Here is a 15,241-nt window from a genome sequence, read left to right as displayed (position 1 = left end):
TGAGGCTGTGGGCTGCAGCCTCTTGTGGTTTCCCCGGCTGCGTCTCGGATTGTGGGGGGCCAGGATTCTCATGATGGCGCGTGGCCCTGGATGGTCAGCATCCAGATCATGAACTATCACAAATGTGGAGGGACGATCCTAAACAGCCTTTACGTGCTCACTGCCACACACTGCTTCACCAAACTCCAGTGAGTATTGCACACGCTGACCTGCACCCGATCACATGTAGCTCAGTATATGTTTGCATCCAGGAGGTAATCAGACTCAGAAATACTAATAATATACAGACCAAAACAACAATAAATAGAAATACAAAATATAGTTAAGAATATAAAATATCGAGAGAGAGAGAGTGGGTAAGAGCGCACAACACAGACTCAAATTTATCAATCTAATCTTCGTTCTTTCTGTTTTTTGTGTCCAGTCCGTACCAAAGAAATTACCTCCGTGTGGTGGCAGGGATCAACGTGCTCACCAATCAAGGCAGTGGTGCTCAGATCCGCACCATCAAGAAAATCAAACAGCACGAGCATTTCAATATCCGTACGTTTGACAACGACGTGGCTCTGCTGCTCCTCAGCTCTCCCCTCATCTTCAATGACCACATCCAACCGGCCTGCACTGCCCATAATGTCAGCCATGAGCACGACCTCGACTTCAGCAACTGTTTCATCTCTGGATGGGGGAGCGCCGTATACAAAGGTTGGTTTAGAAACTCTTTCATTCTGCAGGATGATAGTGACACGCATGATTTTTGACATCATATATCACTACAGCATTGCTTTACGATACTATCTGACTATTCACGGCTGCCTACAGTTATATCGTTAAGAAATACTTCTGCTAAGGCCCAACAGTCCCCTTATGAAACCACATTTAAATTCACTAGATCCAGATTTTTGGACCTGCACCGAATTGCACACACTTATAAATATTAGTCGGGTTGTCCGTCCCATTCTCATCGATGCAATATCTCAACGAGATATTTGTTGTTTAAAGGTCAAGGTCACAGTGACCTCACAAAACACATTTTTCACGCCTGAAGTCTTTATCAGGAACACGTATTTCTCTCATATATATCGCCACCAAATGTTAAAGGGATAGTTCACCCAAAAATGAAAATTCACTCATTATCTACTCACCACTATGCCGATGGAGGGGTGGGTGTTTGAGTCCACAAAAACACTTGCGTAGTGTTATACGTTTGAAGAATCGGTCACCAGTTACTTCAGTTGTATTGGATTTGGCTGCAACGCTGTTTACCCCTGAAACTCCAAAAGTGTTTTATGGACACAAACACTTCACCCACCCCTCCATCAGTGAGTAGATCATGTTGTAGATAATGAGTAGATAATGAGTGAATTTTCATTTTTGGGTTAACTTCAAGGGCTACACATTCAAAATAGAAAGTCCTCCCCTTGCACAGACAGGTTAATCCCTCCTCCAACCCTGACCTCAGAATGGGCCTGACTCTGGCTTGAGATTCATTAACAACATGTAATTTAATGCATGTCTTATTGGCCGCTTGTGAATTTAAGAGTGACAATTTAAAATCTCTTCTTTTGGTGTGTGCGTCCTGCAGGCAAAGGGATGGACATACTGCAGGAGGCTGAGGTGCAGCTCTTCGACAGGAGTAAATGTAACCAGCCCTCCTGGTACCACGGCCTCATCACCAGAAACATGATCTGTGCCGGACTGGAGAGCGGAGCGTCTGATGCTTGTCAGGTGCGGATTCTTCTCCTTGAATATAATAACACGTGAATATAAACTCAACACAGGCTGCAGGTTTCATCCTAATTCCACATGGTTACTGTTTACATGGGTTCCAGGGTGACAGCGGCGGCCCTCTGCAGTGCTACAGCCAGAGAGAGAAGAGGTTTTATCTGGTCGGAGTGTCGAGCCACGGGAAACAATGTGGAAATCCTCTGAAGCCCGGGGTGTACGCACGCATCAGCAGGTATGCAGGCTGGGTAAGTTCAGGTCAGTCAGAAGTGTCTTCTGCACGCGGACTGAACACCGGACCGATCTCAGCTTGGTTCAAAGCTACTCCGACGCTGCTCGGTTGCATCCTGTCTGTCATCATCACACATCTCTGCTGAACAAGAGACTGTCGGGAAGGTTTTTCCCTCACATGCAGACAAATAAACTTATGATCAACTACTCTGAATACCGATGATTCGTTTTCTTTTCATCCAGTCGTCAGCTTTATTTTAATATTTGCAAATGCATACTGGGTGGCTCATTAGAAATGTGAGAAACTTCTTTTTATTTTCCAACATTTACCTTTGTATAAAGAAAGAAAAGCAGCTAAACCAATGTGTCCCAATTTCACCCCAAAATGTTCTGTTTGTAAATGGAATTGAGCTTTGTGCTCTACTGTCATCCTAATGTAAGGAGGCTTCCATTATTTCTTAAATAAATGGGAGGTTCTAGTGAAAGTTGTGATGTGAATATGTAGATGATTCCAAATGACAGGAAAATGTGGTCACTCCTGACAGGAACTGAGCGTCGTCATTAAGCAGCATATTTCATTTTTTGTCGGAGAGAGAAAATAGACTGACACCTGGACGAGGGAAGATGCTATTTTTTCACGCGGCAGCAGCTGATGCCTGAAGCTTCCAGAGAAAAGAAAACAAAAAAAACCCACCAGAAACTCTGACAAAGCATCTTTTTTTATTTGACATGAAACACATCCAATGACAGTGTGACAGTGTTTTTGTCAAGTAAGACATGTTACAAGTTATCGCACCATTGACTAGTTCAGAATGTCTTTGCTGCAGCTCGACGATGCATAGTGAACAGACAGTCGTTGAGGTATACATTGTGGGCCCTTGAGTTTTTGTGACTTTTGTGTGAAAGATCCTAATTTCATTACCTCACATGTACATTTTACATTTTTGTGCTTAAGAAACAACGTAGGAGGTTTGAAACAAACGCCATTCCTCACTACATGACAACTGGAAAAAAGAAATATCCGAATGGAAAACATCGACTTGCATTGTCCTCGTGCAGTTGCCCATTGGGAGATTTCTCATCAAATCTCAGAGCTGATGAAAACTGGTGATGGTAAAAGTTTTAGAACTGAGCGGTGAGTGAGAAGATGTTGGCATGAAGAAAAGAACGACTTATTTTTCACACAAAAAGGGCATCCAGGAAGAAACCTTGTTTTTCAGGACATTGGAGGAAAAAAAGTCTGTCAAACTTTCCCTTGTTGAATAGCACCAATGTCTATTGAAAAGGCTTGAAGGGCGAAATGAAATTATAAAACTTTATTCAAACTCGTCGGATTGAAACAGTAGCAACAAAGCAATTGTCACACAGTAGCTCAGAAGCTTCAGTTTGTTATTCATGAATATAACGTGTCCCAGATACTGGTTCGCATACACGTGGTCAGTGTCCGTCACTGAATGAGAGTGGTTTACAGATGTGCTGTACGGTGTCAAGCTGCTTCGGAAACCAAACCAGCCGTTTGCACAAGTTGTGCAGTTTTTAAAGAAAAGATTACATCAGGAAAATGTTGATGAAACCCCTAAAAAATATATTAAAATTCCAATTTTGGATGAAAAGAACTAAAAAAAAAAAAAAAATACAGTGGAGGCGACATAAAAAAGAAAGAAAGGAAAAAAAGGTTTAATATTCTGGCATCATTTTCTTACAAAAGACAAACATTGTTGCACCAGAAAAGCTAAATATCAATGTTAAACTGGACACACACACACATTCCTTCTTGTACGCACACACACACACACAGACATAAGCACACGCACAAAATGATATTGGGAAAGTGCACATTGTTCCTGCCAAAATAATCGGAAACCGTTTTTTTTCTCTTTTGCAATGTGATACAGTTAAATAAAAAAATGCAGTCAAGTATGAAAGATCAGTCAAGTTTTTTTGTTCCGATGGACAAAGTTCATTTCCATGTACACATTAACACCAGTAATACAGTATTTGACCTCTAAGATACAGTATACAGACAACATCCTTATTACCCTCATTTATTATGACCTCCCTTCTTAAAGGAGGACTCTGCCATTTAAATCACGAGTTGCTTACTGATTGCTATTCATGTTTAATTTGACGTTTTATTTTTGTGTTGCAGACATTCAGAGAGAATTGGTTTTAAATGATGAAATGAGAAAGGCATGACACAAAATTAATAAAGAACGAGACACCCCCCCCTCAAGCCCTCCTCTATAAACAAAAACTAAAAACGGTGGAGCAGTTCTAACATTACAGCCAGATATGTGAGATCAGATGTAAGAAGTACTGGAGACCCACAGGTGTAGTAAGGCGGAGGTACGTCCTCATTCTCCAGATCCTATTTGATAAATATTGTTTTTGCGAATGTCACAATGGTGCAATAAAAAAAAGGCACTGACTTGCCTTCTGACGATCCACATTTACTTCATCGACGGCGACGACAGCGTTAAATAAAACACGTTTGCTTTGAGATTGGAAACTAAGCACAGGCTCGAAGCTAACAGATCACTGATCACAGTTCAAACTAGAAGATGGTAAATTATCAAAACAAGCTAACTATCCCCCAACACAGATGGAGAAATGACGCAGGTCCGTGTTCAATTTGTACGATATGTGAAACAAATTAAAGACTTTACTATCAGTTATACTGATAAATTGATAAACTGCGGCTTGGGAAAAGGGTTTAAGATGTTCTTCACTGAGGAACAGACGATGTATTTATTCATCCCATGTTCGGAAGAGTCTTTGAGAAGCCAGGAAATAACCTGTGAACGGCAGCAAGTGTTTTTAAAAGACCTTCACGGTGTTTCAAAGATCTGGGTATTTATTTCTTCTTCAGAGGATCGGAAGCTCAGTGCATTGCCTCACATGTGATGCTAAACCATGAGGCTACTAGACCATCCGATCTACTGCTCTGTGACTGCTGAGCTTGTTGGCTTTTTTTGGGACTGCATGTAGACACTGATTAACTTCCACCTAAACCCCAGCAATGCAATGTGACTCTTCTCCTGTAATATTTCTGAATTATTATTCTTTAGCACTATCACAACCATAAGAACTATCTGAACTCCTACTTCCACTGAAAATGAAGAATACGTATTATCCTTACTATCCAGATTTGTGTGTTTATGAAGAGACTCTTTCTTTTCCCGCACCAACAAAATGATTCAAGTGTGTGTTTTCTGACATTTTGTGTGAACGCTGACAAACACAGTATGCGATGGGAGGTGAGAGCCACGGTGCACCGGGTAATGGGAAGGTAAATGTGGGCTGCACTCGCTGGTGGCACTTGTTAATACTGATGTGGATTTGCTCTTGTAGTGGGGGGTGTCCTCTTGAGGCAGGTGAGTGAGACAGGAAGTGGACTCAGAGGTGCAAGGACTTAAAAGTGCAAGAGGGGAAAGTTCCAGCTCCTCTCAGCAGATCCAGTTCCACCTTCCTGCCCTTCAGAACGCAGGGGGGTTAAAAAAATGAAAACACACAGGGATGAATGCTTCAGGTTAAAAACCAAGGAATAGAAGGGGGGGGTGTAACATTTCTTTCTTTGATGAAAGTTAATTAAAAATGTCTTATAAAAAACATGAATTTGAGCGATGAGGGAGGAGTGGGATGCACAGAGAGGATGAAGATGAAAGTTCCTCCAGCTGACAGATATGTCTTCTCTTTAAGAGGAGAAAGAATCTCAGTGAACCTGGACTGCAGCGATCGAGCAGGTGGAAGCAAAGAAGGAACAGTTTCAGAGAGGGAAGCACGATCTCATTCCAGTGCTGGTACTGTGCTCTCATTCCCACATTGTTTGGTGTTTTGAACGTGTGTCTGTGGTTCTACATCCAGGCTGCTACTGAACGCACCCCCGGTTCTCTCTCCCTCCCGTCTGTCCTCGGAGCTTGGCTCAGTTTTCTGCATCGGTGGGTGAAAGGTGTTCACATGTTGTAGGCCACGTAGATGGGGTCCAGTTGGTCGGCCAGGAACGAGTCCCGCAGGTGCATCCTCTGCTTCTCTCCTCTGGAGTTGATGGGGATCACGCCGGGGTCCACGATGACCACCACCCCAACAATGAGGTGGTGCTCCTCCAGCACCACGTTGGTGACGAGGGGCACCAGGTCCAAGGCCTCCTGCTCCGAGCCGCCCAGCTCCGCCACCACAACCAGCAAGTTGGTCCATGTAAACACAGCACTGAGGAGCGGGAAGGAGTTGGGAGAGTGTCAAGCACTGATTGAATTTAGTTTCCGTCTAGTGCTAGTCTTTTTCAGTAAATATAAAAGTGTGTAAAGACTTTAAGACTTTAAAAAACAGGTTGACCCTCACCTCTCTGCGATGCTGCGGTGGGCTCGGGACACAGACGTCTCAATGTCGATGGGGTGATAACGCAACCCCCTCAACTCCAACGTTTCATCAAGAGAGCCCACCACGAACAAGGCATCATGACGATCTGATGCAGAAAAGGAAGAAAAAAAGGATTTCATGACTCACAGTTATGGACTTGGGTGATATGACAATATACGCTGCAGGGTTTCTGCAGATTTCAACAAATTAAAATGTTACTTTTTAAGACAATAATGAATGAAATTTAAGATATGAGGGAATCTCAGATCCCAGAATTACTTACACTTACACTAACCCTAACCCTATTATTACGTAATATCTTAAATTCCGATTATTGAAGTACAAACTTTTTAACACCCCATTAGAACTCTGTACTGAGAGATAGTATACATTTAGCTACTTGCATAGGTTTGCCATATTATTAACACCCTCGTATCTATGGCTTAAATATTCATGATTATATTTTGCCACAGTAGATATTGTTGCAAATCAAAGAGCAAAGCTGCTGAGGGTCAATGGTCGGACTCCCACCTCCTCCAGTCCGAATGTGGAAGTGTCCTCGGACACTGAACCCTAAACGGCCCCTGATGGCTGCTCCGTCAGTGTGTGAATGTGATGTGTGAGTAATAGACTAGTGCTAGATGCTGTATATAAGTGCCGTATGTGTGTGTATGTAAATGAGTGAGGCTGAACTGTAATGTGAAGTTATTTGAGTGGATATTTAAAAACTCTACGTAACTGCAATCCATGTTTTTATCAATGTGATGATGTTTCTTTACTTGACTGATACTACTACACTGGATTGGTAGTAACTTTTATCAGATGTCCTCCTCTCACCTCCACTTGCATCCAGCAGCTCCGTCCTCTTGATGAAGCCCAGGTAGCCCGTCCTGGCCCACAGAGTCTGGGGCTCCCCGAAGCTGAGCCTGGTGTTGAAGTGATCGGCCTGCAGGCTCTCCTCCCCGTAGATGGTGTAGTAGCCGCTGGCGCTATGAGGACTGTTCACCCAGATCTAAAACGAGGCAGAGAGGCTGGAGTATTTCTGTGTTTGATCAAATGTGAGCAAACCAATTCAAGTAATACAAAAAAAACATTTGATAAAAAAATAAATAAAGTCAAATTAATCGCTGAGATTGAAACCACCAAACTACTCATGGTCACTTATGCTGCAGAATCTTAAGAGTAAACATTACACAGGGGAAACATTCAGATTACATTATCCCATTATCCTCTCTGCCCTCTCACCTCCCCAAGATGGGAATCTCCCAGCGGGCCTCTGGTCTCTGGGTTGACGATGATGACCCTCACTCCCGGTAGGATCTTGTAAAGCATAAGAGGAGGCTTTAGCTTTAGGGTTAACACAACCACTTATATTACCTCTCTGGGTCTGTGGCCAGTGTGGCCACCGCAAAAATGAGTTTCACTGGTCAAAAATCAATACTTACGGTGCCGGACTCCATGAGTGGAATACTCTGTGGCGCTCCTCGCTCCACCAGTCTCACCCTGAGAGACACGGACAAAAGATGGCCTGTGTATTCATTCTGTTTTATTGGACTGACCCATCATGTTTGTTTTCATTATTTCACAACATGTGGTGATGTGTTTGTCGGCTGCTTTGTACTGGTGACACGGGTCCCCAGTCTTACCTGTCGTGACGCAGAGACTTCATGTCAACATAGACGGTGGAGGGGTCTGGTCCCGCAGTGCCCTGACGACACAGAGAGGGAAATAAACATCGAGAACATTGTACAGAACATTTTTCTGTCTTCAAGAGAAAAGGTTGGAATAGGTCTGTGAAGAATCTCAGTCATCCAAGTCATGGTTGAGTTTCTCAACCAAGTCCAGTTTACCTGTTTTCTAGCACTTGCGAAGGTTGGAATAAAAACAAATTACTGAGCAAACATGATTAGAGTAAATTGCATGCAGAAATATTGCTAAAATACTGGCAAACTGGAAAGGTTGAGGGCATACCATCGCCAAGGCCCAACAGTCCCCTTAAATTCAATAAAGCTGCACCAGATTTCATACACTCACAGATATAAGTTTATTAAATGTGCCTGATTTTTTAAAATTAAGATCCATGAATTATTTCCAGCATATCAGTGAAAATCTTGTAATATTAAAAAGAGTAAAGAAATTCCTGGGTCGGCCCATGATCCAGATCCGCACCAACATTTTATAGGTTCTCCCTTCGGTCTTACCCCACCCCTCCACAAAACGTCATAGAAATCTGTTGAGTAGTATCGCTTACAAACATACGAACGGTAAAAACATAACCTGTTTGGCAGAGGTGATTAAAAGCTCAAGAAAATAGAATACAATAAAGAGACCCGAACAATGATATAAATTAGGAAACCTGAAGCTGTAAGTGTGAACTCATATGACAATGAACTCTGTGTTTCTGTATGAAACCAACCTGTAGGCCGATGGCTAAGTTCACCCTGGAGCCGAAAGCTGTGCTGACGGCGCGCGACGACAGGCCGAGGTCCTTGAAGAGCTTGGAGAAGGACTGAGTGAGAGTGAGACGGGGCCGCTCCTCCGCTATCACCACACAGCTCCGCACGCACGACAGATTCAGACCCCGCGCCTGGAGACATGGGGTAATTCACACTTTTACCATTTACGTGTCGATGCAGTGTTACACAAACATGCACTCTCAGCATTAGCGAACATTTCTATGAATGACAACAACAGAATGAGCAAAGATATTAAGATGCATAGAATCATAAGAAGCAGATTAATGTAACACTAACAGTCCATTTCAAAAGTACAAAATATATCAGTGATATAAACGATTTAAATGATTAGACAGCTGTTTATTATCAACTTTAGACTGTATTGGTGTAAAGACAAAAATCACACAGCGAAAACATTAAAGGGGAACACCATGGTGCCAGTGTGTGTGATTCTGACCTTCAGCATCTCTGTCTGAGTGCCGAGGCCTTTGGTGCACAGCTCCATGACAGAGTAGGAGCAGAAGGTGTCTCTGATCTTGTACTGACTGAGCGTGCTCAGCCACAGAGGCAGAGAGCTCTCTAGCTCCAGGGGAGGGATAAGGATGGACTGGTGACCTGAGTAAATACTGGACCAAAAAAACATATTTACAATAGCAGCTCTGCCACATGCACAGGTTACAGCTACGTTAAAAACGATATTCATTCTGTGTGTGTGTGTCTTTTACCTGGAGAGGCACCATAGGACGAAGCCCAGGCCGCAGTACGGGTCCAGACAGATGGCTATTTGTCGTGAGGAGTAGAGCTCACACTGCAGCTTAATGGAGCGGCACAGAGTACTGACCGCAGCATGAGACATCTGACGAGACAGGGAAAATACTATTGTACTATATGCAAATACTGTTACTACTATTTTACAATTATAAGTTATTATTCATGTCCTATTTGAGGTATTTCGGACGAGTATTAAAAAGTTTATTTACGCATCCATTCAACCTACTAAATTAAAGTAATAATAAATTATGTTTCCAACATCAGCTGTCCTACAACTGTATTTCTGACAAAAAATGTTACCATCTTCAATAATGCTGAACACATTTCCGTCAGACAACATTGGCGTCTAGACTCGACGACTACATTGCCCCCCCCATTCGCTCCATTTCTAAATCATATTCAACAATGTAGATTCACTTCATGAATTTTAACCTAAAAAGTATCTATTTGTCCCAAAATGTTTTGAATATAATATTTATATAATATATAAAATAAATCCTCTTGATATGTTTTTTTTTTAAACAAAAAAGTTAAATTACCACATTAAACATTATTGAAATTACATCTCCTCCTCACTCATTGAAAAATCTAAATCTGTGGATATGGAATCATACTTAATCTCAAAGGTTTCTACTTAACTCAATATATTCTTGAAAAGTTCATTCACATTTAGTGTGAGCTGTAGGCTTCAAATTCTCCCATCACACAAAAGTATAATAACGCACTTAAAAAGATTTAAGGTGATGGAAGAAAAACTAACACCTTTCAGCAGATTAACGTGAGAATATCCTTTAAGATCCATCTGGCTGAACTGATTTACGCCCTGTTTTGTATGATAACAACGATCTGTGAGAGTAATTTACCTTGACTCCAGTCAGCATGCCTGTGGTGGACACACTGAAGTCCAGGTAGGCCAGCATCTCCGCTGTGGGGGGTTTATAGATGTGTGGAGGCCGCTTCCTGGGGAGGTCATCTGGGAGGAGAAAGAAGCAGGTTTCATTATTGGAGAAAATAAATGACACACTTTCACGGCCTTGCAGTGAGTGTTCCTTTTCACAATATGCTAAAGCCTTACAGTTTTTTGTTGAGTGGGAGGAGGTTATGAATTCCGATGTAAATGTGCTGTTTTACTGCACATTTAAAAAGCAACACACTGTTATGATCTATACAGGCGGTTAGTGTGCAACCTCCAGGAAATGCATGATTATTTTAAGAAATAACTGAATGTTTACTAAAAATATTTCAATAATATTTCAATATATATTCAATAAATAAATAAATAAATAAATATATATATATATATTTATATATATAGACGCTTCTACATGAGGTTCTTCTGACAAAGTGAATCACAAAGCAAACAGGACACCTTGTGGCCAAAAGGAGAATATATTTTTTCAGTCTCAGTTATTGTACTAAATCATTGTGACAGTAAAATACACAACATCATGCTTATAACAATTGGTTTGAGCCTGGAACCTGTATCAATGATGGTTGGCCACGTCTTGATGTTGACGCTGGCAGCAGCCTCCCTGGACCTGAGGATCCTCATGAGAGGCTGAGTGGTGAGGATGCAGGCTGCTTTGCTCACCTGTAACAAAAACAGCAAACACACACACAGGAGTCCTTTAACAGTGTTTGAACAAAAACTAAATCCTCCATTTGAGAAACGAATAAAAGGCAATTAATTATTGTTATACTTTATTGATCCCTGAGGTACGATTCAATTTTATTGGCTTCCCCCCATGGAAATCACTGATGGGGTCAACAGCAGAAGGTCTTTACTGAGTCGGGGTGGGAGTCAGTTTCTTGCTTAAGGGCACTTCAATATTAATAACAGGTCAGTGGAGTGCATAAAAAGTAAATCTGTTCAGCAAAATCACAAGGAACATGTTCTGCTTAAATAATATAGTTATTATTATATTTAACATAGTTAGAATTGATATGTTTGCTTTGTGCTTTTCTTGCAATGATCCTTTTAATGGCTGTCTAAGATGGAATAAACATAGTATTACTTGCTATACCTAAATAAATTGCCATTACTTATATTATGTTCTTGTAATGCTTTGCAATTGAAAATGCTGATTATTAAATACTTGATTTTCACGTCTCAGTGCAGATGGTGTACTCACGTCGATGATCATGCGGACGGTGGGGAGAGTAGCAGCCAGATTCTGTGGGTGAGGCGGCCTCACTGTCACGGGGATGACCCCCGCATAGAGACAGCCATAGAAGGCAGCTATCAGGTCAATACCTGTAGCAGTGAGAGATGGAGAGGAAACTCATGAACTCAAATTACTGCTGTGCTTCTTCACTGTATGATAAATGGAAAAATTAGGAAGATGGCTGTCTATACAGACGAGCGGTGAGTGTATTTGTTTGTTCACCTGGGGGATAAAGCAGCACCACATTGTCTCCTGTGTTGAGGCCTCCTCTCTCCATTATGGTGGCTGTGATTTTTTCTGCTCGCTTGTGAAGCTGAGCACAAGTGGCTGTGCACACTGCCACCCCCTAGAGCAAAAACAAAGGAAGTTCAGCTGAATGTACAACAAACAAAATGGATTACCATCAGTGCTATGGCACCATTTCCAGTTTAAAAGATGTGTGTGTGTGTGTGTGTGTTTAATCTACCTTGGCATTAAGCAGCACATACAGGACGTGGTCTGGGTCGGTCTGGGCTCTCCACTGCAGAGCTTCAGACAAGAACTGGTGCTGAAAAAGCACAGAGAGGAATGTGTCATATGTCAGCACATTAACGGTGAATTGAATTAACATATTTATTGCACATTTAAAATCAGGAGGATCTATGGCAAATAATAATACATTCAAAAAGAAGGCCTCCGACCACTGGCTGTCGCCGGTGCCGAGGCACAACAATCAGAAGATAGAAACACATGAAAGCCGGCCTGAAAACAGTCAGGGAGCAACGTCCTCTCAGCAACATATATATATTTATCGCTTTCAAACAGACAATGGGAAGAACAGGAAAGAACATTTCAAAGGGCATCTAAGATTGGGTCTACTGTGACGCTCTCGACCTCACACGGAGACACACAAGCACACAACAGGAGAATCTGAGCATCCAGAGAATATTTTTTGCGTGTGAGGTTTTCAAGTGTGAGGTCATGCTGGGTCCATCTGCACCTGATAGGAGGCATCTGCACCTGATAGGAGGCAAATTGGACCCGCTGTCAAAAACTAACAAGCTAAGGGCCTTTCGGGTCATGACAACTTTGAAAAGCTTTGAAACAGTTTCCACAAACCATTAACGTTTCAATGGAACTATGTCTTCAGCAAAGTGGCTTCAATGGAATAATCCTCTTACTATTTTTACTCTAAAATACATAGTAGCACAGCGATAACGCATATCTCGATCAGGAGTGTTAAAACTAGACGAAAAGGCTAAGTCCTATAAAGATCAGAGGGAATGTGGACATTAGGGAGCACATAAGAAAAGACAGTAAACACCATGTTTCTCCACTCATACAAACATCATTTACAGCAGAGACACAATGTCGGCCATATCAAAATCACTGGCTGGAGCTGTACTTTCTGCCGTCCACTCTCACAGGCCCTGTTCAGACCTGATTTTAACATCCGTCCAGAGAGAGCTGATCACAAGTGGTCAGTTCTTAGTTTGTCGGTTCACACTTGGTATGAAAACGAGTCCTGAATGTGTCCCCTGTGATCGCTTCTGATTGGATTTCACGTCCCCGCTCTACTTGCGAATAAGCATATACATAATTTGTGTTCGCGAAAAACCAAATTATGTTGTTTTTTTACCCAGTCTAAGTTTACAGATGTGTCTGATGTTACTATGTTTGTGTGTGTGGCTGTATGTGTGTGTCAGTGCGAGCGAGTGAAAGATGATTTTACTAACTTAAAAGAACTATCTTGTGGAAGTCAGTGATGATGGCAAATAACAAATCAATGTATGGTCAAAAATACTTTTGATTCATTGTGACACTATAGCGGGTCAGAGGACACCAGCTGAGTAGACCGTCCTTCAAGGGCACATTTGCACTCACACAGCGAAAAGAATGTGGCCACAGGGATCACAGAGCTCCTCAGAACATGGTCTACATGATCACATCTCAGGACCTGTGCTTAGAGCTGACCACTTGGGATCGGATCACATAACGGATGCTAATAGCAGGTCTGAAGGGGGTCTCAGTCGAATAGGTCGTGCTCTGGTCGACAATGAATCAGGAGACACATCATGCAGACTGGCTGCCCCGACCACTCATCAAGCCATGCTACACATGGGAACATCACAGTGAACACAGCGAGCAGAGGTGCACACCAAAATGTTCCTAATTAATACTTAAGATATCATCGTAATGAATCACTATACATCATAGAATTACATGCTTTTCATTGATCACATATGCTTTTATAGTTTTATAATTGTTTACTAAAAGTCTGAACTCCTTAAAGCAAAAATAAATCTGAACTCCAGATTTCACTAAATTTACTGTTGAGCCTTTGGTTTGACAAAGCTGGTCGGCTGCTCGCCAACTCCCATTTTAAAAGGTGATGGCAGAGAGAGAGAGAGAGTTGGTTTTGAGACATTTAAAAACGGAGAATGTCATTTACTTCCTTGTTTTCATTAACAGTATTTTATTTATCTAGGTGTGTGGACCCCTGCTGGCCAAGCCGGGAGTCTGCCTGGACAGTCGTCTCTGTGCGCGGGGCCAAAACTGTAGCTGCTGGCCATTAGTGCCGTCACGGCTGCAGAAGCACATCTGACTGACAAAAGCAGCGGAAGCAAAGACAAGTGGGGAGGAGGGGGGGGCACGCAGACTAGAGCCTTACCATCATGGTGGGCCACATACTGAGCTAAAGCCCAACCCAAGCGAAGTAAAGGCAGAACAACAGAGATTTAGGAGAAGAAACATCAGTATTTCCATTTGAAACATTAGCTTAAATTCAACAGGTTTATGTTTCCATATAGCGAGCAGCTGAAACTAATTATCGTTTCATAATTCATAAAGTTCTTGATTATTTTAGTTTATTTAATAATTAATTGTCTGGGCAATTAAACATCTAAAAAACATTTTTTTTAAATCACAATGTCGTACACCTGACGGTGATGCCATCAAATGTCTTGTTTTATCAGGCTAACAAATATATAGTGTTTGAAAACACTTTGAATCTTTGCACTCTTGGTAGTGTTTAATAGATAAATAGTAAAATAGAGTAGCTAAGAAAAGCAACACTATAAAGTTCATACAAATTTGTCTCACTGTCCAGATGTTAATGTGAGAGTCATAGACGTACATCATTTTAGATAGTAACAATTCTTGAGCTGTTGGTCCATGTTCCTGACATAAGCCTGAAAGAAGCTACTTCCACTACTAAGAGCTAAGAGTCTGATCATTGTTGTAGTGTCCGTGTGCAGGTTGGGGTTCAGTACCTTTCGGATCAGATCCTGGTCCTCCACCACACCCAGCTCTCTGCCTGTAGCCTGGGCGATACGTTTCCCTGCCACCAGGTTGCCAACCAGCATAGAAGCTGGACCCACATCCACTGAACAAACCAGAAACAATCAGGGTTACATTCCTGAATAATAGAAGCTAAATAGAAACAAAATCCACCCGGATTTGATGGATTAGCTCTCAAAATGATGAATGGATTCAATTAAACAACAAGTCAAACGAAGTGAAAATATCTGATACTCTCTCCTTGTTGCAATTTCTATAGTG

The 15,241-nt window shown here is 41.9% G+C and overlaps 2 protein-coding genes across 5 annotated transcripts in view; one reads left to right on the top strand and one right to left on the bottom strand.

Annotated features, from left to right (window-relative positions):
• The first annotated feature begins 237 nt into the window (after positions 1–237).
• On the top strand, positions 238–2,477 carry LOC117764972 (acrosin). Its single transcript, XM_034591158.1, has 4 exons — positions 238–254; positions 425–702; positions 1,583–1,725; positions 1,830–2,477. The coding sequence occupies exons 1-4, from the start codon at positions 238–240 to the stop codon at positions 2,097–2,099; spliced, it is 708 nt and encodes a 235-aa protein (XP_034447049.1). The 3' UTR covers positions 2,100–2,477.
• A 2,690-nt stretch (positions 2,478–5,167) lies between these two features.
• The window catches only part of dip2ba (disco-interacting protein 2 homolog Ba), a 44,964-nt gene continuing 34,890 nt past the window's right edge, over positions 5,168–15,241 (bottom strand). For 2 of the 4 annotated variants that reach the window (XM_034591088.1, XM_034591089.1), the window contains 16 exons: positions 14,953–15,065; positions 14,352–14,375; positions 12,168–12,248; positions 11,924–12,047; positions 11,669–11,790; positions 11,016–11,127; positions 10,400–10,509; positions 9,491–9,621; positions 9,223–9,391; positions 8,726–8,896; positions 7,956–8,017; positions 7,755–7,812; positions 7,555–7,629; positions 7,147–7,321; positions 6,292–6,415; positions 5,168–6,159 (listed from right to left, as the gene is read on the bottom strand). In XM_034591088.1, the coding sequence (XP_034446979.1) occupies positions 5,907–6,159; positions 6,292–6,415; positions 7,147–7,321; positions 7,555–7,629; positions 7,755–7,812; positions 7,956–8,017; positions 8,726–8,896; positions 9,223–9,391; positions 9,491–9,621; positions 10,400–10,509; positions 11,016–11,127; positions 11,669–11,790; positions 11,924–12,047; positions 12,168–12,248; positions 14,352–14,375; positions 14,953–15,065 (1,904 nt within the window). In that variant the 3' untranslated portion in view covers positions 5,168–5,906. The remainder of the gene's footprint in view (positions 6,160–6,291; positions 6,416–7,146; positions 7,322–7,554; positions 7,630–7,754; positions 7,813–7,955; positions 8,018–8,725; positions 8,897–9,222; positions 9,392–9,490; positions 9,622–10,399; positions 10,510–11,015; positions 11,128–11,668; positions 11,791–11,923; positions 12,048–12,167; positions 12,249–14,351; positions 14,376–14,952; positions 15,066–15,241) is intronic. The other 2 variants (XM_034591090.1, XM_034591091.1) reach the window with 1 other exon arrangement.

This window comes from Hippoglossus hippoglossus, chromosome 7 (genome assembly GCF_009819705.1).
Source record: "Hippoglossus hippoglossus isolate fHipHip1 chromosome 7, fHipHip1.pri, whole genome shotgun sequence".
Lineage (NCBI taxonomy): Eukaryota > Metazoa > Chordata > Actinopteri > Pleuronectiformes > Pleuronectidae > Hippoglossus > Hippoglossus hippoglossus.
This window is presented reverse-complemented; position numbering and strand designations above follow the sequence as displayed.

Bases quoted from the DNA above. Each gene is read 5' to 3' on its own strand.
- LOC117764972 (XM_034591158.1), top strand. The intron at 703-1,582 runs GTTGGTTTAGAA...TGCGTCCTGCAG, and splicing joins GGGGAGCGCCGTATACAAAG to GCAAAGGGATGGACATACTG. The intron at 1,726-1,829 runs GTGCGGATTCTT...CATGGGTTCCAG, and splicing joins GAGCGTCTGATGCTTGTCAG to GGTGACAGCGGCGGCCCTCT.